At 40.0% G+C, this 27,266-nt stretch overlaps 1 protein-coding gene across 1 annotated transcript in view; it reads left to right on the top strand.

The window, feature by feature from the left end:
- The window catches only part of PKHD1L1 (PKHD1 like 1), a 179,964-nt gene extending 154,385 nt beyond the window's left edge, over positions 1-25,579 (top strand). Inside the window, exons 73-78 of the mRNA XM_068983663.1 lie at positions 2,703-3,047; positions 9,501-9,652; positions 10,049-10,195; positions 10,556-10,709; positions 14,223-14,464; positions 25,473-25,579. Of these exons, the coding sequence (XP_068839764.1) occupies positions 2,703-3,047; positions 9,501-9,652; positions 10,049-10,195; positions 10,556-10,709; positions 14,223-14,464 (1,040 nt within the window). The 3' untranslated portion in view covers positions 25,473-25,579. The remainder of the gene's footprint in view (positions 1-2,702; positions 3,048-9,500; positions 9,653-10,048; positions 10,196-10,555; positions 10,710-14,222; positions 14,465-25,472) is intronic.
- The last annotated feature ends 1,687 nt before the right edge of the window (positions 25,580-27,266 follow it).

Raw genomic sequence — 27,266 nt, 5'->3', positions numbered from 1 at the left:
TTCATAGTGTTTCATTATTAATATATTTAGTTCCTTAGCCCTTCCAAATACAGAGAAAATAAACGTTTACCCATGGTCCACCACACACTAAGATGTGTTCGCTTAGAACATGTGTGCCCTGAAAGAGCCCTCCTGATGGAATTCTTGTCTATCTGCACACCTGCAGATAAAAGTCTGCGTGTACCATGGCTATTCCTTTGCCCTGGGAACATTTATATGCTACACATTTAGTTCAGTTATTCCTGCGTACAAAAGAGATTTCGCTTAGAATTTTTACCCTATGTTTGCTTCACTTCTCTTTCATAGAGGTTAGAACCTAACTTCATTGGTAGTCACCAGAAGTATTGCCGAGAAAGTTAGCATAACAGCAGTTGGACACTGTGAAGTAAATATGTGAAGTAAACTCTGGATTTTAAGGAAATATATGAAAGAAGCTAACTTGCGCACTTACCAGTGTTGCAAAACCAGGATTTATCTCTGCTCCCGGAAGTTTTTTTTGTTAAACAGGGTCCTAATAAGGCCAGTCCACTCCTTTCCACATGTGCTACTTATCATCATATTTTAGTTGCGCCCCCTAATCTTGGTTAATGATTACATCAGTGTGTGCTGTAGATCATAATAGAAGCTAGACAGGAGAGTATGAATGAATGACCCATAATCATTTCTGTCTATGAAGCAAGTCCTACTTCTACTAATATGAATAGCTGCTATTTCCAGAGACATTGCCATGTGTCGAGCACTGTGCTAAGTGCTTTGTATATAATATCTCGCTGTTCCTATGTCCTAATAATAACCCTCTGAGATAGGCGCAGATGAGTAAACTGAGACACAGGGCGGTGAAGTAATTTGCCAGGTTCTCTGTCTTAGCTCAGGCTGCCATAACAAAATGCCATAACCTAGATGGCTTAAAAACAGAAATTTATTTTTTCACTATTCCGGAGGCTGTAAGATCAGGATACCATTATGGTCTGGTTCTGAATACTTGCAGATGGCTGCCTTCTTACTGTAATCTCAGGTGGCAGGGAGGGGCTGGGGAGAGAGCATGAGCTCTCTGGTGTCCCTTCTTATAAGGGCCTTAATTCATCATGAAGTCCCTACCCTCACTTCCTCTAAACCTAATTACTTCACAAAGGCTTCATCTCGAAATCCTATCACATTGCGGGTTATGGCTACCATACCTGAATTTGAGTGGGGGGACCCAATTCAGTCCAGAGCAATATCAAAGCTGGTAGGGGCAGGGCAAGGTACTGAACACATAGAGTCTAGCTCTATACCCACGCACTTTGTTATGCTCCATGGCCTCCTTGTAAACTAGGAGAGTCAGTGTTATTTTTACATACAAATGATTGCACCTATTTGCAGCTTAATTTTTATAAATTTTAACTCTTTTTTTTTTTAAAAAAACAATACTTTTGATACAAAGTACTCTATCATTCAAGTCAAGGAAATAGAATATCATCAGGCAGAATTTAATAAATTGGTTACAGGGAATTGATTACAGAAGTCTGCAAAACAGTACCACCACTGCCCTTTTAGAAAATTTTTTTCTGAAATAACATTGTTTTTAGACAAACATTTTGCTTTGACACTTGGAATGAGAAATACTATCCCTGTATTATGACTGTACATATCTCTTTAGGTTGCCCAAAATGTGAAGACATGAGAAAGTTACCTAGAATAAGTGATATATGCATCTCTAATGGTAGTTTGAGAACAGCTTCAATTTATAATACAAAAGCACAGGCTTCAGATTCATGGAATGTTTAAGCCAAATTGCAAGTAGAACTTATACTAGTAGATGTTCAAAAACATATAGTAATAATGACATGGCTTTGCAATACCATTGCTATGAATGTCTATTATGTTAGTAAGAAATAATCCCTTTTTTCTAAGATTCTAATTTCCTTTCCTCAGTATGCCGCACTAGGAAATGTGGTAAGAAGCTTCATACCACATTCCAGTATTATTGTACAGTCAGACTTTGTGTTGAATATGTGTTAGTGGATTTATTACTTCTTGGACATTGTTTATACTATGCCCTAAAATCACATATCTACTTATTCATTACATATATAGGTATATATAATCTCAATCACTTTTACAAAATTCAGTGCCCTAGAAGAATTTGTTTTGTATTAACTAAAGGGTTTTCAGTCTGAAATGTAAACTTGTGTTATTGATATGAGATCCTTCTGAGATGTTCTCTTATAAACTTCATTTATAGTATATACTTTTGTCCTTAGTAAAAATAGAAGCACTGAATCATCAATTTTCCTGAAGAGCTGGTATAGAACACTGCATAAACTAAATGGCTAGTAAAGTTAAATTTACATTTTTTAATTACAAAATGCCTTTGGTCAAGGCTTTAAAATTCTGAAAATATAAAGAGTATTATAAGTACAACATAGATTTCAAGTTTATAATTAGATTTTATTTATCATTAGTATGTCTATAGCTAGTTGTTTTTTAAAGTAAATTTAATATATAATGATTATTAATGGTATTATTTAAAAAATTGACTAATTTTGCATGTCAGTTCTATAAATGTTTTTACTTTTAATATGCACATTTTCCTGTGAAAGAATGATAATACTGAACTTTTTCAGAATTTCGTACATTTAAACAAATATTAAATACTGCATGGTAATTATGATAATATAAATAAACTTAACTGTGCTGTTTTGGCTTTTTTCCCTTTACAGACCAATTACTTCCTAACCTGAATTCCACTGTCCTTGGTGAAAACTACTTTGATAGAACCTACCAGATGCTTTACCTTTTGGTTAAAGGAACTATACCTGTTGAAGTTCATACCGCTGCAGTCATATATGTCTCTTTCCAATTACCTGCTGTAACAGAGGATGACTTTTATAGCTCTCATAATCTGGTTAGAAATCTTGCCTTGTTCCTAAAGATACCAAGTGACAAAATCCGTGTCAGCAAAGTCATACGAGGGGAGAGCCTGCGGAGGAAGAGATCCATGGAGCTCACGGTTGAATTGGAGATTGGTGATCCTCCCCCTCAGTTCATAACCAAGGACACCGCAGGTATGAAAAGTAGACGCTTGAGAAAGGGTAATGTCATTACCAAAACCGCATCCATAAATAACACTATTGAGGCTTGGTAAGCCAGGCCTCAGGAAATCCCACCAGCCCCACATCCTGAACCCTCTAAGGACCTGGAAACCCTTTTCTCTGCTTTACTCCTGTAATCCCAAATTATTTTGAATTATGAAGAAACTTCAACCTCTATTTTGTTATTGTAGCAATTCATTACTTCCACAATAGGATTTGACCTAACATAAGATCCAAAAAATGACCTAAGGAAGTGACCTTATAGTTGAGAGATTCAGGATGAGAAGAGTTGGTCAATGAATGAAAAGAGTTGGTCAAAGTGGGTGGTAAGAATACTGGGGCTGCGGAAATAGGTAATGAGAGTTTGGTCCAACTGAAGAACTGGAAAGGACCCAGAAGATCTGCAGCAGAAGGCTCCAGGAAGAGCAAGCTGCTGGAGACGAGGTTGAGAGGTAGACAGGTGCTAGATCATGGGAAACCAAAAGAGGTTCTCCTCTTTGTAAGCCAAGAGGAGGGACAGTGGAGGTCTTCCTAAAGGAGATAAATAAACCCTTGGAGATTCTGAGAGGTGGAGTAGTAGGTTGGGATCTCTAAAGTCATCTATTTACCCTAATAAGTGCAAATGTGCAAGAATATGTCCTGTCTTTCATTTCTGTGAATGACCTAATCAACCTTACTAGCCATCACCCCTTTCTCTGTCCCTTACTCACTATACCCTATTTTCTAGTTATCAGAGATAAAAATAAGCTCAGCTATTCTGTCAGAGGTAACTTTGGTGGCTTAAATTATGGTTTCCTTAGGCTGACTCTGGTTGAGCATTTGGGTAAATGTTCAGACCTTCAGATTTTGTTCCTCTCCATCTTTTCAAGTTGGTATCTGAATGACAAGGGGCTTTCTTGACCTCAGACCCTCCCGCTGCCCTCTTGTCCTCATAGTTTCTGTGGCAGGGTGGGTGGTCTTCTCTGCTCTGCCCGAACCTCTCTGTGGTGCAACTGAACTTTCCTGGCCTCTTGACATGCAATCACATTCTCAGCTGTAATTCCATGCCGTTGTCTCTGGTGGTCAAGCCAAATATCTAGGCATACGCTTCTCCAAGAAGATGAGATCTGGGTCTTTGTAGGAGGAAGATTAGCATCCAGCTTAAGCTTCAAGTCCCTTTACTTGTACAAGTCCTGGGATGGGCTTTAACTTTCAAGGCCCTGGAAGAATGGTCCACTTAATAATTTGGTCAAATAATTGACTATTATTATAAAAGTTGTACAAATAAGACTTATTCTTAAAGAGAGTCTCCATGTTGTATAAATTGCAGACTCAGAAAATCCTCATCTACCCCATTCCTGTTAAGCATCTTCTTCATTCAACTCCCAGGCTCTCTTATGTGTCCACCTAGTACTGAGTGTTCTCATCTTCTGCCACTAGGGTCATCACTCATTTCCCCCGGCGGTTTGCTTCTGAGCTTTAATCCCATGCACCAGCCATGTTGCTCTTCTGGAATTACAGTTAGGCAGGCAAAAGCTTCCTCCCTTGTGGGGATCAGCCTGTGAAAAGGCTTGCATGGATGGAAGGAAGTGCTGATCAGCTCTCTGTGGAAGGAAATAGGAAGCACAGGCTTGTGTTTGCAGCCAGATCTTCCATTGGGCTTCCCTGGTGGCTCAGCTGGTAAAGAATCCGCCTGCAATGTGGGAGACCTGGGTTCGACCCCTGGGTTGAGAAGATCCCCAGGAATAGGGAATGGCTATCCATTCCAGTATTCTGGTCTGGAGAATTCCATAGACTGTATAGTCCATGGAGTCGCAAAGAGTCAGACACGACTGAGCGACTTTCACTCTCTGCCTAGTCATAGGTTACTCTTCTTCATCAGCCTTGAGTTTCCTTATATCTATAGGATCAGGGCTTTGGGATCAACATAGTCTCTAATTTAGTCTAGGAGTTGCATCAGGTTCAGATACAGGTCTGTGTATATAGATTGCTCACTGACTCTAAAAAATTCCCTGGTAAGCCCTTACGTTTATTGAGGTCCAGTACTTACTACACTAGCCACTCTAATGTCAAAAAAAAATGTGATTTATTTCCTGTATGTAATCTAAATTGCTTCACATACAACCTCTCCCACCCTCCATTCTCTTAAAGCAGTTTTATCTTGCTAGCCAGATTTAGATACCCAGATATAAGCACACTGCAGTTTAAAACATGGAAATAGGGGCAGGAGGAAAGATAGGCTAACGGCTTGTTTCTAAGACTTAAACTGAATTAGGGTTTGAGGTCTCAAGGAAAGCCCTATAACCTGGCAAGGAGTGACATCACAGCAAAATTTTGCAAAGTGGAAAGAAAGATATGCATGGAGTAACACTTCTGACCCCTCACAGCCTTCACAAAATGTTCAGTTCAGTTCAGTTCAGTCACTCAGTCATGTCCGACTCTTTGCGAACCCATGAATCACAGCACGCCAGACCTCCCTGTCCATCACCAACTCCCGGAGTTCACTCAGACTCACGTCCATCGAGTACGTGATGCCATCCAGCCATCTTATCCTCGGTCATCCCCTTCTCCTACTGCCCCCAATCCCTCCCAGCATCATAGTCTTTTCTAATGAGTCAACTCTGCATCAGGTGGCCAAAGTACTGGAGCTTCAGCTTTAGCATCATTCCTTCCAAAGAAATCCCAGGGCTGATCTCCTTCAGAATGGACTGGTTGGATCTCCTTGTAGTCGAAGGGACTCTCAAGAGTCTTCTCCAATACCACAGTTCAAAAGCATCAATTCTTTGGTGCTCAGCTTTCTCCACAGTCCAACTCTCACATCCATACATGACCACAGGAAAAACCATAGCCTTGACTAGACAGACCTTAGTTGGCAAAGTAATGTCTCTGCTTTTGAATATACTGGACATCCATAAGTTTCCAGGTGTCCTAGAAAGTGGTTGCTTAAGTACTGAGGGGACCTCTGGACAAAGAGTCGTGTCAGGAAAAGCAGCTCTTCAAGGGAAGGTCTTTGGTTTCTAGCTGGCAGTCAGCAGAAATGGATGCCCTCACATATCAGATGGTCAGAGAGAACCTGTTAACCATGCCAACAGGTCAGACGTGCCACCCTGCACCAAAAACCAGTGAGAAGAGATGGTAGTAGCAGTGTATGGATGTGAAGCACCTTTGTACAGCTGCCATGAGGTCACGTGGCATACCCAGAAAGCTATCTTGTAGGAGAGTGTGTGGATGGGGAGAGTCTGAAAGATTGCCATTTATCCTGAAGAGATTGAATCAAACAAAAGAAGCCTTTAGATGGTAATGATAACCCTGTATGTGAAACAGCAAAAGAGACACAGATGTATACAACAGTCTTTTAGACTCTGTGGAAGGGGGAGAGGGTAGGATGATTTGGGAGAATGGCATTGAAACGTGTATAATATCATATGTGAAACGAATCGCCACTCCAGGTTCGAGGCAGGATACAGGATGCTTGGGGCTGGTGCACTGGGATGACCCAAAGAGGATGGTATGGGGAGGGCGGTGGGAGGGGGGTTCAGGATGGGGAACACATGTACACCCGTGATGGATTCATGTTGATGTATGGCAAAACCAATACAATATTGTAAAGTAATTAGCCTCCAATTAAAATAAATATAAATAAAAAATAAATTAAATCGACAGGGACTAAAAATACCCGAGACTGTGATTTTCAGTGTCACATGAGACCTTCTGCCCGAGAACACTGCCTGAGCACACTAAGCTTGAGGGCCTAGCCTTCATGGAAGAAATTCAGTGACTAAAGCCCTCAGGGCATGAGTCTGGATAAGGAAGGTGCTAGACTTGTAGGAACAATACACCAAAACATTGGCTGTGGTTGTTGGTTTTTGTTTGTTTGTTTCTTTTTTATTGGAGTATAATTGATTTTACAATGTTGTGTCAGTTTCTGCTGTACAATGTCATGAATCAGCCATTGTTGTTGTTCAGTAGCCCAGTTGTGTCCAACTCTTTACAACCCCATAGAGTGCAGCACGCCAGGCCTTCCTGTCCATCACCATCTCCCAGAGTTTGCCCAGTTTCGTGTCCATTGCATCACTGATACCATCCATTCATCTCATCCTCTGATGCTTTCCCAGTATCAGGGACTTTTCCAATGAGTCGACTGTTCACACCAGGTGACCAAAATACTGGCACTTCAGCTACAGCATCAGTCCGTCCAATGAGTATTCAGAGTTGATTTCCCTTAATATCTCCTTGCTGTCCAAGGGACACCCAAGAGTCTTTTCCAGCACCATGGTTCAAAGGCATCAATTCTTTGGCATTCTGCCTTCTTTACAGTCCAGCTCTCACAATAGTACATGACCACTGGGAAGACCATAGCCTTGACTATACAGACCTTTGACAGTAGAGTAATGTATCTGCTTTTCAACACACTGTCTAGGTTTATCATAGCTTTCCTGCCAAGAACCTAATGTCTTCTGATTTCATGGCTGCAGACACTTTCTGCAGTGATTTTAGAGCCCAAGAAGAGGAAATCTGTCACTAGCGCCACCTTTCCCCTTCTATATGCATGAAATAATGGTACTGGATGACATAATCTTAGTTTTTTTAATATTTAGTTTTAAGCCAGCCTTTTCATTCTCCTTCACTCTCATCAAGAGGTTCTTCAGTTTCTCTTCACTTTCTGCCATTAGAGTGGTATCATCCACACAAGTGAGGTCATTGGTATTTCTCCCACCTATCCTGATTCCAGCTTGTAACTCATCCAGCTCAGCAGTTCTCATGATGTGCTCAGTGTATAGGTTAAATAAACATGGTGACAGCCCTATTGTACTGCTTTCTCAATCCTGAACCAATCGACTGTTCCATACAGGGTTCTAACTGTTGCTTCTTGACCTGCATGCAGGTTTCTCAGGATACAGGTAAGACGGTTGGTATCCCCATCTCTTTAAGAGTTTTCCACAATATTTTATGATCCACACAGTCAAAGGCTTTAGTGTAGTTGATAAAAGAGAGGTAGATGTTTTTCTGGAATTTCCTTTCTTTCTCTATGAACCAATGAATGTTGGCAATTTAAATCTCTGGTTCCTCTGCCTTTTCTAAACACAGCTTGTATGTCTGGAAGTTCTTGGTTCTCATAATGCTGAAACCTAGCATGCAAAATGTTAAGCATGACCTGATTAGATGATTAAGCAGGTTCTGATTAGACCTGGGAGATGAGGCAATTGTCCAAGGATTAGATCCTTCTTTAATACTAACCTAAGGAGGGGATACATATGTATATATGTGTACATATATCTGCTCCTTCTTGAGCCCCCCTCCCACTCTCCCATTCCACCCATCTAAGTTACCACAGTTCCAGCCATCTAGGTCATCACAGAGCACTGAGCTGAGCTCTCTGTGCTATATGACAACTTCCCACTAGCTGTTTTACACATGGTAGGGTATATATGCCAGTGATACTCTCTCAGTTCATCCCACCCTCCTTCTCCCACTATGTCCACAGGGTCCATTCTGTACGTCTGTGCCTCTGTTTCTGCCCTGCAAATAGGTTCATCAGTACCATTTTTCTAGATTCCACATATATGCACTAATATACAGCGTTTGTCTCTTTCTGATGGGTTTCACTCTGTAGTTGTTTCTTAAATGATCGCTCTGACTGCAGTGTGTAGAGCAGAATGCAAGAGGGAGAGAATGGATGCCAGGAAGCCAGTTTGAAAGCTGTTTTCGTATCTCTGCAGCTGATGGGTTAACTAGGATTTGGGCAATGGAGTCAGAGAGATTTTGAAATGGAGAACTGATTATATGGTGTGGGGAGAGGTGAAGGAGAAGAAGGGCTCAAGTGAGAGGTCCAGGCTTCTCTGACAAGAGGTGCCCCCTCACAAGGTAAAGAGCCTTAGCAGGGGAAGTAGGTTTATAAGGAACCGCAAAGCTAGAAAAAGGGAGCAGAAACTACCTACAGTGTCAGAATCAACCTTGAAAATTGTCAATGTTCAGAGCAAGGAACATTTTTGTTAGTAATTTAATGATAATGTTAGCCACTCTTTAATACATACTATAAATTCAATGATGCTAATTATCCTTCCGTTCTGCAATTAACACTATTTTTTTAAGTAATATTTGATGATAGACGTGAGAGTGCTTCACTTCAAAAACAAAGAATGACATAGGAAAGTATTAAATTAAGAAACATTTTTCCCTGCATGCTTTCACTCATTTTTCTTGAAATTATATTATCACCTTTGTTTTCTTTTTTCTTTAATTCTAGCTAAAATATATATATATTCTACAGAGTTTTCTACTTTCCTGACCTCCTTAGTATGACTTTGTCATGTTTAGCTCAGGTACAGTTAGCAAGCTGTAGAATTCTCTAATGTGGATGGAGCGAGTGGCACAAAGAAAAACTGAAGTGGAATATTCTCACCCGTTCTCCCTATTCCCTATTCTTACAGTCCACTTTCCTTATAGGTCAGATGCAGTTACCTGAACTCCAAGAAATTGCTGGTTCTCTTGGACAAGCTGTAATTTTAGGAAAAACCAATAGTATCCTCGGGCTTAATGTCTCTTCCATGTCTATTACCGATCCTATCCCCAGCCCCAATGATTCTGGCTGGGCTAAGGTAAGAAAATGCAACTAGAAAGATGCATTTTGCTATTTAACACATTGCTTCTTCTTTATTTTAACTGTTCTTCTATTTTAGAACAGTAATTTAGAGAGCATGTCTTTCTAATTGTTGCCTTTTTTTTTTTTACAGTATTGCCAAAATCATAAAGTAGTTGAAAAAGGAGTGTATCTTCTAAAAAAGTATTTATTGGTGTAAAATATGCTTTGCTTTGATTATTTACAACAATGCTTCATGAATATGCTCTAGAGGAAATATTGTAATAATATAGATTTCACACCTGGAACATAATTTTAACAATGAATGTTAAACACTTAGCCTTGCTAAGACGAGTTTGCCACTGAATGTAGTTTATCATGTGATAACCACTCTATTGCTCATGACCATTCACAGGTGGCTGCCCAACCGGTTGGAAGGCTTTCATTTCCTGTTCATCATGTGGCCTTTGTGACTTCGCTTTCAGTGATCACTCAGCCGGTGGCCACACAGCTAGGACAGCCATTTTCTCAACAGCCTGCAATAAAGGCAGAAGATGCCGATGTAAGTTATAACTCAGAGATTTATTTAAGTGGAAGAATGAAGTTATCAATTCTGGAGGGTGAGCCAACTTCACTAATCCTGGTACACTGGCAACCTGGGAATGGCACTGCCTCTTCAAATTTGGACTGTTATCTATGAATATCATCTTTTACTGTTTTAAAAATGTGCCTTTTCTGTGAACTTGCTCCACAGCTTGTTATTTGAACTCTTTGTGTAGGAAAAGGAGCTTCTGTAGATTTAAAATTTGAAATGAGACATTTCAAAAGATAAAGTTCCATATATCCTTTGTTTTAGGGGGGAAAAAAAAAAAAGCATGGTAACAGGCCAATTGCTGTAATTCTCTACTCTCATTTTCTTTAGGGTAATTGTGTATCAGTTGGGATTACTGCACTGGCTTTGAAGGCCGTACTAAAGGACTCCAATAATAACCAAATCAGTGGACTTAGTGGAAATACAACAATTCCGTTTAGCAGCTGTTGGGCCAACTACACAGATCTTACTCTTCTTAGAACAGGTGAGTGTACTATTTTTGATCCTCACATGTATACCCATAAATAAGGACAATTATAATTTCCTTTTAATGAACAAAGCAGTCTATACTGCTCTGGTCAATAAATTATAGAAATCAGAATGCCTAGCTTACAAAAATATATCTAATATGTAAAACAAGGTAAAAAATTAAGCAATTAAGAGAATTAAAACAGGTAATTTGAGGATGTAAATCAAAATTATATCATGATTCATATTTTCTTCCTTATCCATATGTAATTTTTCTAAATTTTCTATGTAAGAATTACATATTAAATATATAGTAGGAAATTTTAATATATATAGTTTTCAGTTCAAGAAAAGAAAAGTTAAGATAGTATCAGGTAATGTTAATGGCCCATGCTGGAGTTCAGAGTTGGGCTGGAAAGTGGGTTCTAGTCTTTCTATAAGCCAATGCAAAGGAGAAAACATGAGCATTTTCATAATTCATAGCTCCCAAAGATAAAACAGTCTCTCTGATGAATTACAATTTGCTCTGAGACCAGAACAGATGTCTCCTGTGAGTTCTCATGAAGTATACTCATGATCTCTTCAACATGGTTAGCGTAAATATAGTCACAACTCCCACAGTGAAGTTTCTTATATTATTTCCATGTGGACTGATGGCATAGCTTCAACTGGTAAAAGCCTTTCTACCATGGCAAAAATGATACATCCAAAAAATAGGTCTCTAGTGATGATCGATGAATCAATGTCAAAAGGAAGGAAATAGACTCTCTGTACTGGAGACAGACCAGCATTACTCTGTTTACCTCAACCCAGGGCTCATTTAGGACCTTTATAAGCCCTAACTCCTGAAAAAAGTTTTATCTCAGCCCTCACTCTCCTCACCAATGTTATTTCAAACACACACATACTAAAGGTCAGAATAAAAACCACAATAGGGCTTTCCTCGTGGCTCAGTGGGAAAGAATCCATGTGCCAGTGCAGGAGATGGGTTTGATCCCTGATCTGGGAAGATTTCACATGCCACAGAACAACTAAGCCTGTGTACCACAACTGTTGATCCTGAGCTTTAGAGCCCACGCTCTGCAACAAGAGAAGCCACCACAATGAGAAACCCTCACACTGCAATTAGAGTTGCCCCTGCTCACCACAGCAATGAAAACCCAACACAGCCAAAAATAAATTCTCTTTAAAAAACCAAAATAAAGAGTAAGAGAAGTTAAAGAAATTCTAACAATAATCTGGATTTTTTTCATAAGACCTAAATATCAAAAGCAAAAATCATTCCAAAAGAGAGAAGTTTGATCTTCCTACTGGGCAGCAATATCTCAACCTAGAGTTTGATGGAAATCCAGTGGCAATGAGCTCAACATTGTGCCCTGGGGCAAGAACCTGGAGTGTCCTATTAGTTCTAACAGTCAGCCTAAATGATAGGCTATGAGGCACTTGACAAGAACCCCGTCTGAGACAAGGTTGCCCACCTCCCTGGGAAGGTGGACTCAGAAGGTGCCCAGTGGCAAAGACCCAACCTGAGGATCAAGGTCTTCATACTACCACTTTCAAAGGCAGTGTTCCAAAGTAACTGGGATCACTAGAGTGCTGAAGCAATAATGTAGATTTTGACACTTTTCATGATAACAAAATAGTGCTCTCCTTTTATCCAGTAAATTTTCCTTTAGAGTTCAAATCTTCCCTTGGAGTGTCTATCTGTTATTTCTAATTCTCCTCCTCCCTCCCTCCCTCCCTTCCTCCTTTCTTCCTTATTTCTTGCTTTCTCTTTTCCCATAAGTGTAGGCTTTCAGTTCCCTGCTTGTGTATAGTAAGGAAGGTCAAATATAATCATCTCTTCATGATTTTTAGATAGGTTAGCCAGTTTGTAGATTAACCACTGTAAAACTATACAAACAACAAAGCATATGCAAGAAAAGTGAGAAAGTGTCTTTCCATTGCTCCTTAGTCAAGTGTTCAATGATCAGACAAGGCTCAGCACCCTCAGCTCTCTTCCATACTGTCCTTTGTTTCAAATAGCCAGTCCTGGGCACTAGGAGAGAACCCCTAAGAAGTAGGTATTGACGCTCCAGAAGGAAAATCTATCCAGAGTCCTCCTGTCCATAGCTGATGAGCAGATAGAAGTAAAAGTGTTAGTTGCTCAGTCCTGTGTGACTCTTTGTGACTCCATGGACTATGGCCCACCAGGCTCCTCTGTCCATGGAATTCTCCAGGCAGGAATACTGGAGTGGGTAGCCATTTCCTTCTCCAGGAGATTTTCCTGACCCAGGGATTGAACCTGGTGGGTTTCCTGCACTGCCGGTGGATTCTTGACCATCTGAGCCACCAGGGAAGTTAACTATGGCACATAGAACACTTCTAACTCTGAGACCCTCTTCCTTTGATTATCTGTTTGTTTTAATACACTTCCAACTGGGTTTTCATCAACTTAAAAATACTGTATAACCCTTAATGAAGTACTTTTGGAAACTGAGTCAAATGAACTGAAGTATAAACAAGCGTAGAGAGAGTCTCAGAGTTAGAAGTGTTCTATGTGCCATAGTTAACTTCCCTGGTGGCTCAGATGGTCAAGAATCCACCGGCAATGCAGGAGACCCAGGTTCAATCCCTGGGTCAGGACAATCTCCTGAGGTGCCACTTCACACCAGTCAGAATGGCTGCGATCCAAAAGTCTACAAGCAATAAATGCTGGAGAGGGTGTGCAGAAAAGGGAACCCTCTTACACTGTTGGTGGGAATGCAAACTATACAGCCACTATGAAGAACAGTGTGGAGATTCCTTAAAAAATTGCAAATAGAACTGCCTTATGACCCAGCAATCCCACTGCTGGGCATACACACCAAGGAAACTAGAATTAAAAGAGACACATGTACCCCAATGTTCATCACAGCACTGTTTATAATAGCCAGGACATGGAAGCAACCTTGATGTCCATCAGCAGATGAATGGATAAGAAAGCTGTGGTACATATACACAATGTAGTATTACTCAGCCATCAAAAAGAATACATTTGAATCAGTTCTAATGAGGTGGCTGAAACTGGAGCCAATTATACAGAGTGAAGTAAGCCAGAAAGAAAAACACCAATACAGTATACTAACACATATATATGGAATTTAGAAAGATGGTAATGATAACTCTGTATGCGAGACAGCAAAAGAGATGCGGATGTACAGAACAGACTTTTTGACTCTGAGGGAGAGGGAGAGGGTGGGAAGATTTGGGAGAATGGCATTGAAACATGTATACTATCATATAAGAAACGAATCACCAGTCTAGGTTCGATGCAGGATACAGGATGCTTGGGGTTGGTGCACTGGGATAACCCAGAGGGATGGTATGGGGAGGGAGGTGGGAGGGGGGTTCAGGAGTGGGAACTTATGTACACCCGTGGCGGATTCATGTTGATATATGGCAAAACCAATACAGTACTGTAAAGTAAAAAAAATAATAATAATAAAATCTAAAAAAATAAAAAACAAAAAAAAGGAAGTCAAACACTTCTGATTTTTTTTCCCCTTAGGAAAAAATTTTAAGATTGAATTTATCCTGGATGAGTTCGTTCGGGTGGAGTCCCAGCCTCTCAGCCTGGCTTCGCAGTCTGTCTCCAGCCCAGGCAGTAGCAGTGGTGGCAGCAGCAACAGCAAAGCGTCCACTGTGGGCACAGCTGCCCAGATAGTGACTACAGTAATAAGCTGTCTGGTGGGAAGAGTGTTGCTCCTGGAAATATTTATGACTGCAGTTTTGACATTGAATGTACTCTAGGTAAGCATGGTACATGCTGTTTGTCTCCACATAGTAAAGTATCAGAAAATGTTTGCTGAATAAAGACAGCAGCATGGCACCACTATGAACACAAAGACAGTCTCAGCCATTAAGAAAGTTGTTGTCGTTCAACTGCTCAGTCATGTCTGACTCTTTGTGACCCCATGGACTGTTGCACCCCAGGCTTCTCTGTTCTTCACCATCTCCTGGAGTTTGCTGAAACTCGTGTCTGTTGTGTCCATGATGCCATCTAACCACCTCATCCTCTGTTGATACAGCTAGTGAATTGAATTTGGTACTCAAAACTGAGACATACACTTTTCTTTCCTTCTTTGTTCTCCTTAATTAGTAATACTTGTTATTGTTGTTCAGCTGCTTAGTCATGTCCAACTCTTTGCCACCTGATGGACTGCACACCAGGCTTCCCTGTACCAGAGTTTGCTCAAATGCATGATCATTGAGTCAGTGATGCCATCCAACCATCTCACCCTCTATTTCCCCCTTCTCCTTCTGCCCTCAATCTTTCCAAGCATCAGAGTCTTTTCCGATGAGTTGGCTCTTCACATCAGGTGGCCAAAGTATTGGAGCTTTAACTTTAGCATCAGTCGTTTCAGTGAATATTCAGAGTTGATTTCCTTTAGGATGGATTGGTTTGATCTCCTTGCTATCCAAGGGAGTGATAGCTTCAAATGTAAAGACAAAACAACCCTGTGGAAATGTTATTCCATTATATGATGGGGTATAAGAATGTGGGGAGTGAGAAATTCAGGTTACGTCAGTATTCTTTCAGTTACAAGGTACACAAGCTCAGCTCCAGTTGGTTTGGACAATAAAGTGAACTCGCTTAACTGAGACTCTCGGAAGTAATCTGATCTGGAAGAGCAAGAACCAAAGACTCAAATGACATAATCCAGAACCTGAGTCTCCATCTCTCCTCTCCATTCACTCCCAGACTCTCTTTCTCCATCATCCACCCCAACCCTCATGTACAAATGCCACCAGCATCTTCATGTTTACATTCTAATGCAACTAATGCAGAAAGAACAAACCTTCAGCAAAAGTCCCAAAGTTATTGTCATTGACTCAGCTTGGGTCACATGCCCATTCCTAAACCATTTTCTGTGGCCACATGTTGCCATAAATTTGTGAGGAGATACCCCATGTCCAAGGGCAGAGAATCCCCATCAAGATGGTGGGAGGAACAAAACTGTGTTTAGATAAAACCCCATACTGGTCAGAGATGCTCAGAGGGTTCAAACAAACCTTGTGCACACCAGGACCCAGAGACCTCACAGAGACTGAGAGAGAATTGTGTTCGTACATCTCCTGTGGAGGTGCAGGTCAGCAGTGGACTGCGCCTGGGGCAGGGGCTCTGGATGCAGCAGGCCTGGGTATGGCATAAGCCCTCTTGGAGGAGGTCTCATTAACTCCACCATAGAGCTGCCAGAACTTACACAGGACTGGGGAAACAGACTCAGAGGGTGCAAACAACCTTGTGCCAACCAGGTCTCAAGAGAAAGGAGCAGTGACCCCACAAGAGACACACAGACTTGCCCGGGAGTGTGCAGGAGTCTCCAGCAGAGGTGTGGGTCAGCAGTGGCCTGCTACAGGGCTGAGGCGCTGGATGTAGCAGTGCGTGCATGGGAACTTTTGAAGGAGGTCGCCATTATCTTCATTACCTCCATCATAGTTTGGCCCCAAGTCAAATAAAAGGAAGGGAACACAGCCCCACCCATCAAAAGAAAATTGGATTAAAAATTTTACTGAGCCTGGCCCCGCCCATCAGAACAAGACTTAGTTTCCTCAGTCTCTCCCATCAGGAAGCTTCCATAAGCCTCTTATCCTTCTCCATCAGAGTGCAGACAGACTGAAAACCTAGATCACAGAAAACTAACCAATCTGATCACATGGACCACAGCCTTGTCTAACTCAGGGAAACTTGAGCCATGCCATGTAGGGCCATCCAAGAGAGTTCTGACAAAACGTGGTCCACTGGACAAGGGAATAGCAAACCACTTCAGTATTCTTGCCTTGTGAACCCCATGAACAGTATGAAAAAACAAAAAGAGAGGACACTGAAAGATGAACTTCCCAGGTCAGTAGGTGCCCATATGCATATAGGAGATCAGTGGAGAAATAACTCCAGAAAGAATGAAGAGACGGAACCAGAGCAAAAACAACACCCAGCTGTGGATGTGACTGGTGATGGAAGTCTGATGCTGTAAAGACCAGTATTGCATAGGAACTTGGAATGTTAGGTCCATGAATCAAGGCAAATTGGAAGTGGTCAGAGAGGAGTTGGCAAGAGTGAACATCGACATTTTAGGAATTTAATTCAGATTACCATTATATTTACTGCTGTGGGCAAGAATCACTTAGAAGAAATGGAGTAGCATCATAGTCAACAAAAGAGTCCAAAATGCAGTATCAAAAACAAGAGAATGATCTCTGTTTGTTTTCAAGGCAAACCATTCAATATCACAGTAATTGGAGTCTATGCCCTGATCAGTAATGCTAAAGAAGCTGAACGGTTCTATGAAGACCTATAAGACCTTCTAGGACTAATGCCCAAAAAAGATGTCCTTTTTGTTATAGGGGACTGGAATACAAAAATAGGAAATACCTGGAGTAACAGGCAAATTTGGCCTTGGAGTACAGAATGAACCAGGTCAAAGACTAACAGAGTTTTGCCAAGAGAACGCACTGGTCACAGCAAACACCCTCTTCCAACAACACAAGAGAAGACTCTACACATGGACATCACCAGATGGTCAATACCTAAATCAGATTGATTATATTCTTTGCAGCCAAAGATGGAGAAGCTCTATACAATCAGCAAAAACAAAACCTGGAGCTGACTATGGCTCAGATCATGAACTCCTTATTGCCAAATTCAGACTTAAATTGAAGAAAGTGAGGAAAACCACTAGACCATTCAGGTATGACCTAAATCAAATTCCTTATGATTATACAGTAGAAGTGAGAAATAGATTCAAGGGATTAGATCTGATAGACAGAGTGCCTGAAGAACTATGGACAGAGGTTTGTGACATTGTACAGGAGACAGGGATCAAGACCATACCCAAGAAAAAGAAACGTAAAAAGGCAAAATGGTTGTCTGAGGAGGCCTTACAAACAGCTATAAAAAGAAGAGACCTGAAAGGTAAAGGAGAAAAGGAAAGATATACCCATTTGAATCCAGAGTTCCAAAGAACATCAGGGAGAGATAAAAAAGCCTTCCTCAGTGAACAATCAAAGAAATAGAGGAAAACAATAAAATGGGAAAGACTAGAGATCTCTTCAAGAAAATTAGAGATACCAAGGGAACATTTCTTTCTTTTTTTTTTTTTTTACTTTATTTTACTTTACAATACTGTATTGGTTTTGCCATACATTGACATGAATCCGCCACGGGTGTACATGAGTTCTGAAACATGAACACCCCCCCCCCCCACCTCCCACCCCATATCATCTCCGTGCACCAGCCCCAAGCATCCTGTATCCTGCACCAAACATAGACTGGCAATTCTTTTCTTACATGATAGTATACATGTTTCAATGCCATTCTCCCAAATCATCCCACCCTCTCCCTCTCCCTCAGAGTCCAAAAGTCTGCTCTACACATCTATGTTTCTCTTTTGCTGATCGCATACAGGGTCATCATTACCATCTTTCTAAATTCCATATATATGTGTTAGTATACTGTATTGGTGTTTTTCTTTCTGACTTACTTCACTCTGTATAATCAGCTCCAGTTTCATCCATCTCATTAGAACTGATTCAAATGTATTCTTTTTAATGGCTGAGTAATATTCCATTGTGTATATGTACAACAGCTTTCTTATCCATTAATCTGCTGATGGACATCTAGGTTGCTTCCATGTCCTGGCTATTATAAACAGTGCTGTGATGAACATTGGGGTACATGTGTCTCTTTCAATTCTGGTTTCCTCGGTGTGTATGCCTAGCAGTGGGATTGCTGGGTCATAAGGCAGTTCTATTTGCAATTTTTTAAGGAATCTCCACACTGTTCTTCATAGTGGCTGTATAGTTTGCATTCCCACCAACAGTGTAAGAGGGTTCCATTTTCTGCACACCCTCTCCAGCATTTATTGCTTGTAGACTTTTGGATTGCAGGCATTCTGACTGGTGTGAAGTGGTACCTCATTGTGGTCTTGATTTGCATTTCTCTAATAATGAGTGATGTTGAGCATCTTTTCATGTGTTTGTTAGCCATCTGTATGTCTTCTTTGGAGAAATGTCTATTTAGTTCTTTGGCCCATTTTTTGATTGGGTCGTTTATTTTTCTGGAATTGAGCTGCATAAGTTGCTTGTATATTTTTGAGATTAGTTGTTTGTCAGTTGCTTCATTTGCTATTATTTTCTCCCATTCAGAAGGCTGTCTTTTCACCTTGCTTATATTTTCCTTTGTTGTGCAGAAGCTTTTAATTTTAATTTGGTCCCATTTGTTTATTTTTGCTTTTATTTCCAGTATTCTGGGAGGTGGGTCATAGAGGATCCTGCTGTGATTTATGTCAGAGAGTGTTTTGCCTATGTTCTCCTCTAGGAGTTTTATAGTTTCTGGTCTTACGTTTAGATCTTTAATCCATTTTGAGTTTATTTTTGTGTGCGGTGTTAGAAAGTGATCTAGTTTCATTCTTTACAAGTGGTTGACCAGTTTTCCCAGCACCACTTATTAAAGAGATTGTCTTTACTCCATTGTATATTCTTGCCTCCTTTGTCAAAGATAAGGTGTCCATATGTGTGTGGATTTATCTCTGGGCTTTTTATTTTGTTCCATTGATCTATATTTCTGTCTTTGTGCCAGTACCATACTGTCTTGATGACTGTGGCTTTGTAGTAGAGCCTGAAGTCAGGCAGGTTGATTCCTCCAGTTCCATTCTTCTTTCTCGATTGCTTTGGCTATTCGAGGTTTTTTGTATTTCCATACAAATCTTGAAATTATTTGTTCTGGTACTGTGAAAAATATCGCTGGTAGCTTGATAGGGATTGCATTGAATCTGTAGATTGCTTTGGGTAGTGTACTCATTTTCACTATATTGATTCTTCTGATGCATAAACATGGTATATTTCTCCATCTATTAGTGTCCTCTTTGATTTCTTTCATCAGTGTTTTATAGTTTTCTATATATAGGTCTTTAGTTTCTTTAGGTAGATATATTCCTACGTATTTTATTCTTTTCATTGCAATGGTGAATGGAATTGTTTCCTTAATTTCTTTTTCTACTTTCTCATTATTAGTGTATAGGAATGCAAGGGATTTCTGTGTGTTGATTTTATATCCTGCAACTTTACTATATTCATTGATTAGCTCTAGTAATTTTCTGGTGGAGTCTTTAGGGTTTTCCATGTAGAGGATCATGTCGTCTGCAAACAGTGAGAGTTTTACTTCTTCTTTTCCAATTTGGATTCCTTTTATTTCTTCTTCTGCTCTGATTGCTGTGGCCAAAACTTCCAGAACTATGTTGAATAGTAGTGGTAAAAGTGGGCACCCTTGTCTTGTTCCTGACTTTAGGGGAAATGCTTTCAATTTTTCACCATTGAGGATAATGTTTGCTGTGGGTTTGTCATATATAGCTTTTATTATGTTGAGGTGTGTTCCTTCTATTCTTGCTTTCTGGAGAGTTTTTATCATAAATGGATGTTGAATATTGTCAAAGGCCTTCTCTGCATCTATTGAGATAATCATATGGCTTTTATTTTCCAATTTGTTAATGTGGTGAATTACATTGATTGATTTGCAGATATTAAAGAATCCTTGCATCCCTGGGATAAAGCCCACTTGGTCATGGTGTATGATCTTTTTAATGTGTTGTTGGATTCTGATTGCTAGAATTTTGTTGAGGATTTTTGCATCTATGTTCATCAGTGATATTGGCCTGTAGTTTTCTTTTTTTGTGGCATCTTTGTCAGGTTTTGGTATTAGGGTGATGGTAGCCTCATAGAATGAGTTTGGAAGTTTACCTTCCTCTGCAATTTTCTGGAAGAGTTTAAGTAGGATAGGTGTTAGCTCTTCTCAAAATTTTTGGTAGAATTCAGCTGTGAAGCCATCTGGACATGGGCTTTTGTTTGCTGGAAGATTTCTGATTACAGTTTCAATTTCCGTGCTTGTGATGGGTCTGTTAAGATTTTCTATTTCTTCCTGGTTCAGTTTTGGAAAGTTGTACTTTTCTAAGAATTTGTCCATTTCTTCCACGTTGTCCAGTTTATTGGCATATAATTGCTGATACTAGTCTCTTATGATCCTTTGTATTTCTGTGTTGTCTGTTGTGATCTCTCTATTTTCATTTCTAATTTTATTGATTTGATTTTTCTCTCTTTGTTTCTTGATGAGTCTGGCTAATGGTTTGTCAATTTTATTTATCCTTTCAAAGAACCAGCTTTTGGCTTTGTTGATTTTTGCTATGGTCTCTTTTGTTTCTTTTGCACTTATTTCTGCCCTAATTTTTAAGATTTCTTTCCTTCTACTAACTCAGGGGTTCTCCATTTCTTCCTTTTCTAGTTGCTTTAGGTGTAGAGTTAGGTTATTTATTTGACTTTTTTTTTGTTTCTTGAGGTATGCCTGTAGTGCTATGAACTTTCCTCTTAGCACTGCTTTTATAGTGTCCCACAGGTTTTGAGTTGTTGTGTTTTCATTTTCATTCATTTCTATGCATATTTTGATTTCTTTCTTGATTTCTTCAGTGATTTGGTGGTTATTCAGAAGCATGTTGTTCAGCCTCCATATGTTGGAATTTTTAGCTGTTTTTCTCCTGTAATTGAGATCTAATCTTAATGCATTATGGTCAGAAAAGATGCTTGGAATGATTTTGATTTTTTTGAATTTATCAAGGTTAGATTTATGGCCCAGGATGTGATCTATCCTGGAGAAGGTTACGTGAGCACTTGAGAAAAAGGTGAAATTCATTGTTTTGGGGTGAAATGTCCTATAGATATCAATTAGGTCTAACTGGTCTATTGTATCATTTAAAGTTTGCATTTCTTTGTTAATTTTCTGTTTAGTTGATCTGTCCATAGCTGTGAGTGGGGTATTAAAGTCTCCCACTATTATTGTGTTATTGTTAATTTCCCCTTTCATACTTGTTAGCATTTGTCTTACATATTGCGGTACTCCTATGTTGGGTGCATATATATTGATAATTGTTATATCTTCTTCTTGGATTGATCCTTTGATCATTATGTAGTGGCCTTCTTTGTCTCTTTTCACAGCCTTTGTTTTAAAGTCTATTTTATCGGATATGAGTATTGCCACTCCTGCTTTCTTTTGGTCTCTATTTGCGTGATATATCTTTTTCCAGCCCTTCACTTTCAGTCTGTATGTGTCCCTTGTTTTGAGGTGGATCTCTTGTAGGCAGCATATATAGGGATCTTGTTTTTTTATCCATTCAGCCAGTCTTTGCCTTTAGGTGGGGCATTCAACCCATTTACATTTAAGGTAATTATTGATAAGTATGATCCCGTGCCATGTACTTTATTGTTTTGGGTTTGGGTTTATACACCTGCAAAGATGGGCTCAATAAAGGACAGAAATGGTATGGACCTAACAGAAGCAGAAGATATTAAGAACAGATGGCAAGAATACACAGAAGAACTATACAAAAAAAATTCATGACCCAGATAATCACGATGGTGTGATCACTCACCTAGAGCCAGACATCCTGGAATGTGAATTCAAGTGGGCCTCAGAAAGCATCACTACGAACAAAGCTAGTGGTAGTGATGGAATTCCAGTTGAACTGTTTCAAATCCTAAAAGATGATGCTGTGAAAGTGCTCCACTCAATATGCCAGCAAATTTGGAAAACTCAGTGGTGACCACAGGACTGGAAAAGGTCAGTTTTCATTCCAGTCACAAAGAAAGGCAATGCCAAAGAATGCTCAAACTATAGCACATTGCATTCATCTCACCTGCTAGCAAAGTAATGCTCAAAATTCTCCAAGCCAGGCTTCAACAGTATATGAACCTTGAACTTTCAGATGTTCAAGCTGGATTTAAATAGAAAGAGGAACCAGCGATCAAATTACCAACATCTGTTGGATCATCGAAAAAGCAAGAGTTCCAGAAAAACATCTATTTCTGCTTTATTGACTATGCCAAAGCCTTTGACTGTGTGGGTCACAACAAACTGTGGAAAATTCTTCAAGAGATGGGAATACCAGACCACTTGACCTGCCTCCTGAGAAATCTGTATGCAGATCAAGAAGCAACAGTTAGAACTGGACCTGGAACAACCAACTGGTTCCATATAGGAAAAGGAGTACATCAAGGCTGTATATTGTTACCGTGCTTATTTAACTTATATGCAGAGTATGTCATGAAAAACTCTGGGCTGGATGAAGCACAAGCTGGAATCAAGATTGCCGGGAGAAATATCAATAACCTCAGATATGCAGATGACACCACCCTTATGGCAGAAAGGGAAGAGGAACTAAAAAGCCTCTTGATGACAGTGAAAGAGGAGAGTGAAAACGTTGGCTTAAAGCTCAACATTCAGAAAACAAAGAGCATGGCATCCGGTCCCATCACTTCATGGCAAATAGATGGGGAAACAGTGGAAACAGTGACAGACTTTATTGTTTTGGTCTCCAAAGTCACTGCAGATGGTGACTGCAGCCATGAAATTAAAAGACACTTCCTCCTTGGAAGTTATGACCAACCGAGACAGCATATTAAAAAGCAGAGGCATTACTTGGCCAACAAAGATCCGTCTAGTGAAAGCTATGGTTCTTTCAGTAATCATGTGTGGATGTGAGAGTTGGGCTATAAAGAAAGCTGAGCACCAAAGAATTGATGCTTTTGAACTGTGGTGTTGGAGAAGACTCTTGAGAGTCCCTTGGACTGCAAGGAGATCAACCAGTCCATGCTAAAAGAAATCAATCCTTAATATTCTTTGGAAGGACTGATGCTGAAACTGAATCTCCAAGACTTTGGCCACCTGATGCAAAGAACAACTGACTCAACTCAAAAGACCCTGATGCTGGGAAAGATTGAAGGTGGGAGAAGGGGACAACAGAGATTGAGATGGTTGGATGGCATCACCAACTCAGTGGACATGAGTTTGAGTAAACTCCAGGAGTTGGTGATGGACAGGGAGGCCTGGCACACTGCAGTCCATGAAGTTGCAAAGAGTCAGACACGACTAAATGACTGAACTGAATTGGACTGAATAATTTAGAAGGAGAATGAAGTATTTCAGTACTAAAAGCCAAGACTAAATTTACAATTAAAAAAAGAAGTCAGGATGAAGGGACACAGTAAGGCTGGCTTTCTGGGAGAGTGGCAGAACAACGGGAGCCTGGGGCTTCAGGAAGAAATAATCCGTTCTTCCCTCCTCCTGGTAGAAACTAATTAGAAACCAGCTGTCAAGGGAGAAGCACAATTTGAAAAGTCCCATCCCTGCCTCTTATAGATAATAGAGAGGATGTGTTTGGAGCTGAGGGATCAAAGGTAAAGAGCAGCACACAAGTTATTGTATTTCAATGCCAGTTTTCTTGTCCCTAGAATTCTAGTAAGAGTAAAACTTGCTGTCTGTTTTATAATAATGTGATAGGTACTGCTTAATTTCATTTCTTTCTTCCAAGAAGCATTAAAATATAAAGTATAAGTACTACGTATTATTATTATATTTGTACAGTATTATTATATTTGTACATTTTGTGTTTCTTCATTAAACATATTTTTTGCCCTAATTATCTTCACTGACTTTCTCCCTACTTGTATCTTACAACTTTGGAATTTTACAAAATTCAGAAAATCCTACTTTCAAGTCATTGGTAAATGATAACATTCTTGATGTCTTTTAGTACTTTTTTTCCCAGATGAAAAAGTTAACCGCTTCCCCTTTGCTACTAAATAATCCATAATTCTTCAATTAAGACATGAGAAGACTTAAACACTGTCTTCATCCTTTCTGGCTGCTATAACAAAATACCAAAGATTGAATGGCTTAAGAACAACATAAATTTATTTCTCACAATTCTGGAGGCCAGAAGTCTGAGATCAGGGTGCCAGCATGGTCAAATAAGGGCCCTCTTCTGGGTCGCAGACTTCCACTGTATCTTTATGTGGTTGAAGGGGTTGAGGAATTCTGTGAAGTCTCTTATAAGAAAACTAATCACATTCATGGAAGCTCTGCCCTCAAGACCTAAGCACCTATCAAAAGCCCTATCCCTAATACCATCACATTGGACATTAGGTTTTAAAACATAAATTTGAGGTGTGGCTTCCCTGGTGGCTCAGCTGTTAAAGATTCCACCTGCAATGCAGGAGACCGGGTTCAATCCCTGGGTTGGGAAGATCCCCTGGAGAAGGGAAAGGCTACCCACTCCAGTATTCTGGCCTGGAGAATTCCATGAACTGTATAGTTCATGGGGTAGCAAAGAGTTGGACACACAATGACACACAACTGAGCGACTTTCACTTTCTTTCCCATTCAGGTGGGGTTTCCCAGGTGGTGCTATTGGTAAAGAATCTGCCTGCCAATGCAAGAGACTTAAGAAATTCCTGGGTGGGTTCAGTTCCTGGGTTGGGACGATCCCCTGGAGGACCAAATGGCCACCCACTCCAGTATTCTTGCCTGAAAAATTCCATGGACGGTGGAACCTGGCAGGCCACAGTCCATGGGATTGCAAAGAGTCAGACACAGCACGCACACACATATTCAGATCATAGCAACCGTTGATGAAATTCTGTTTTTCTTTTTTAATAACTTTGCATTCTGAATTAACAGCATTTTACTTTTAAGAGAGTCGTGAAATTATACTAAATAAAATTAGAAAACTTGAATGTGAAAACTACAATATATAAGGACCACTGTTCTCTCTCCACAGTTCCACACAAGAGCAACTTAAATTGGTAAACTCTGAAATACTGATTTTTGTGTTATTAACCATTCCATGAAATAGTAAGAAAGTTAAAATTAATTAAACATATTTTAAAATCACACTATATGTTCTTAAAACATGTTTGTATTGTTTTTGTTTTTCAGGAAGCAACTGAAGTGCTATTCTGAAGAACAGGTTGAAAACACAAATACAGAAACTGCTTATTTAGGAACTATTTTGTTACACACCAATAAAAAGTCTAATGTTTTCAAGAAAATATGCTAAAAATATTTTTATAATATATAAAATGTATTACTTAGCTTTAATTACAAAAATCAGATTTCTTCAAAATATAAATTTCCTTTGCTTCCTTGTATCTGTATGTTATTTCATTTTTAAAACTTTAAGAAATATTTGATTTGTAAGTAGATATACCACCTCCAAGTTGCTGTCCCAACAGATCATAAAATCCTTTAAAGAGTTGAAAGAGCTGTCTAGTTTTGACTCAATTTCTCTAGATCAGATTGAAAGCATTCTGAATTTTTATATTGTACCAAGGGATCTGTTTTTCTCTATCCTCATAAGGCTCTAATTTCCGATGATCTAAGCCATTTTAATTTCTAAGGATTTTGGAGAAATGAAATTGTTTTAAACCTTTTTTTTCCCCCCAGTCAAAGTTGCTATTTTTCAGATCCACAGAAATCCCAGGAATTTTAGAGTATCCTAGATTTCTGAGTCTGCCACCCAGCCAGTCTTCTAAGAAGAGCTTTTCCAGTGTCCTTTGTTTGAACAAATCCAAACTCCTCTGCTATCCCCTTCTTCCCACTCAAAACTGTCACTATGAAGAATGTGACCTCCTGCAACCCAAGATTATACCAAAAGAGATACTTATTTTCAAGAGATAAAATTAGAGAGTGCAAAAAACCCCACAAATTACCATAGCTAAGTTAACCAAAAGCTCTCATACTATAAAAATTGCACTTTCTACTCAGAAAAGTCTAAAGGAAATGCTCAATTTAGAAGAATAACTCTAATCAAGGCTTTGTGGCCATGTCAAGAGCAAGGAGAAGTGACATTCACAAGTCACCTTCCAGCAAGTGACACTCAGGAAGCATATGAAACAGCTGGGAGAATCCAGTGAGTCCCAGAGCTCTTTCTACAGGATATCTTTCCCTAGAATACTCGCCCCAGGTCGTTGTTAATCTTGGTAAACATGGAAAGTTTAATCTTGCTAAATCATGAGGTTACTAACTTCAGTTTAGTTCAGTTCAGTTCAGTCACTCAGTCAAATCCAACTCTATGCAACCCCATGAATTGCAGCATGCCAGGCCTCCCTGTCCATCACCAACTCCTGGAGTTCACTCAAACTCACATCCATCAAGTCAGTGATGCCATCCAGCCATCTCATCCTCTGTCATCCCCTTCTCCTCCTGCCCCCAATCCCTCCCAGCATCAGAGTCTTTTCCAATGAGTCAACTCTTCACAGGAGGTGGCCATAGTACTGGAGTTTCAGCGTCAGCATCATTCCTTCCAAAGAACACCCAGGACTGATCTCCTTTAGAATGGACTGGTTGGATCTCCTTGCAGTCCAAGGGACTCAGGAGTATTCTCCAACACCACAGTTCAAAAGCATCAATTCTTTGGCACTCAGCTTTCTTCACAGTCCAACTCTCACATCCATACATGACTACTGGAAAAACCATATCCTTGACTAGACAGACCTTTGTTGGCAAAGTAATATCTCTGCTTTTGAATATGCTATCTAGGTTGGTCATAACTTTCCTTCCAAGGAGTAGGTAAAGTCGCTCAGTCGTGTCCAACTCTTTGCGACCCCGTGGACTGTAACCTACTAGGCTTCTCTGTCCATGGGATTCTCCAGGCAAGAATACTGGAGTGAATTGCCATTTCCTTCTCCAGGGGAGCTTCCCAACCCAGGGATCAAACCCGGGTCTCCTGCA

Source organism: Capricornis sumatraensis, chromosome 11, assembly GCF_032405125.1.
Source record: "Capricornis sumatraensis isolate serow.1 chromosome 11, serow.2, whole genome shotgun sequence".
In the NCBI taxonomy this organism is placed as follows: domain Eukaryota; kingdom Metazoa; phylum Chordata; class Mammalia; order Artiodactyla; family Bovidae; genus Capricornis; species Capricornis sumatraensis.
This window is presented reverse-complemented; position numbering and strand designations above follow the sequence as displayed.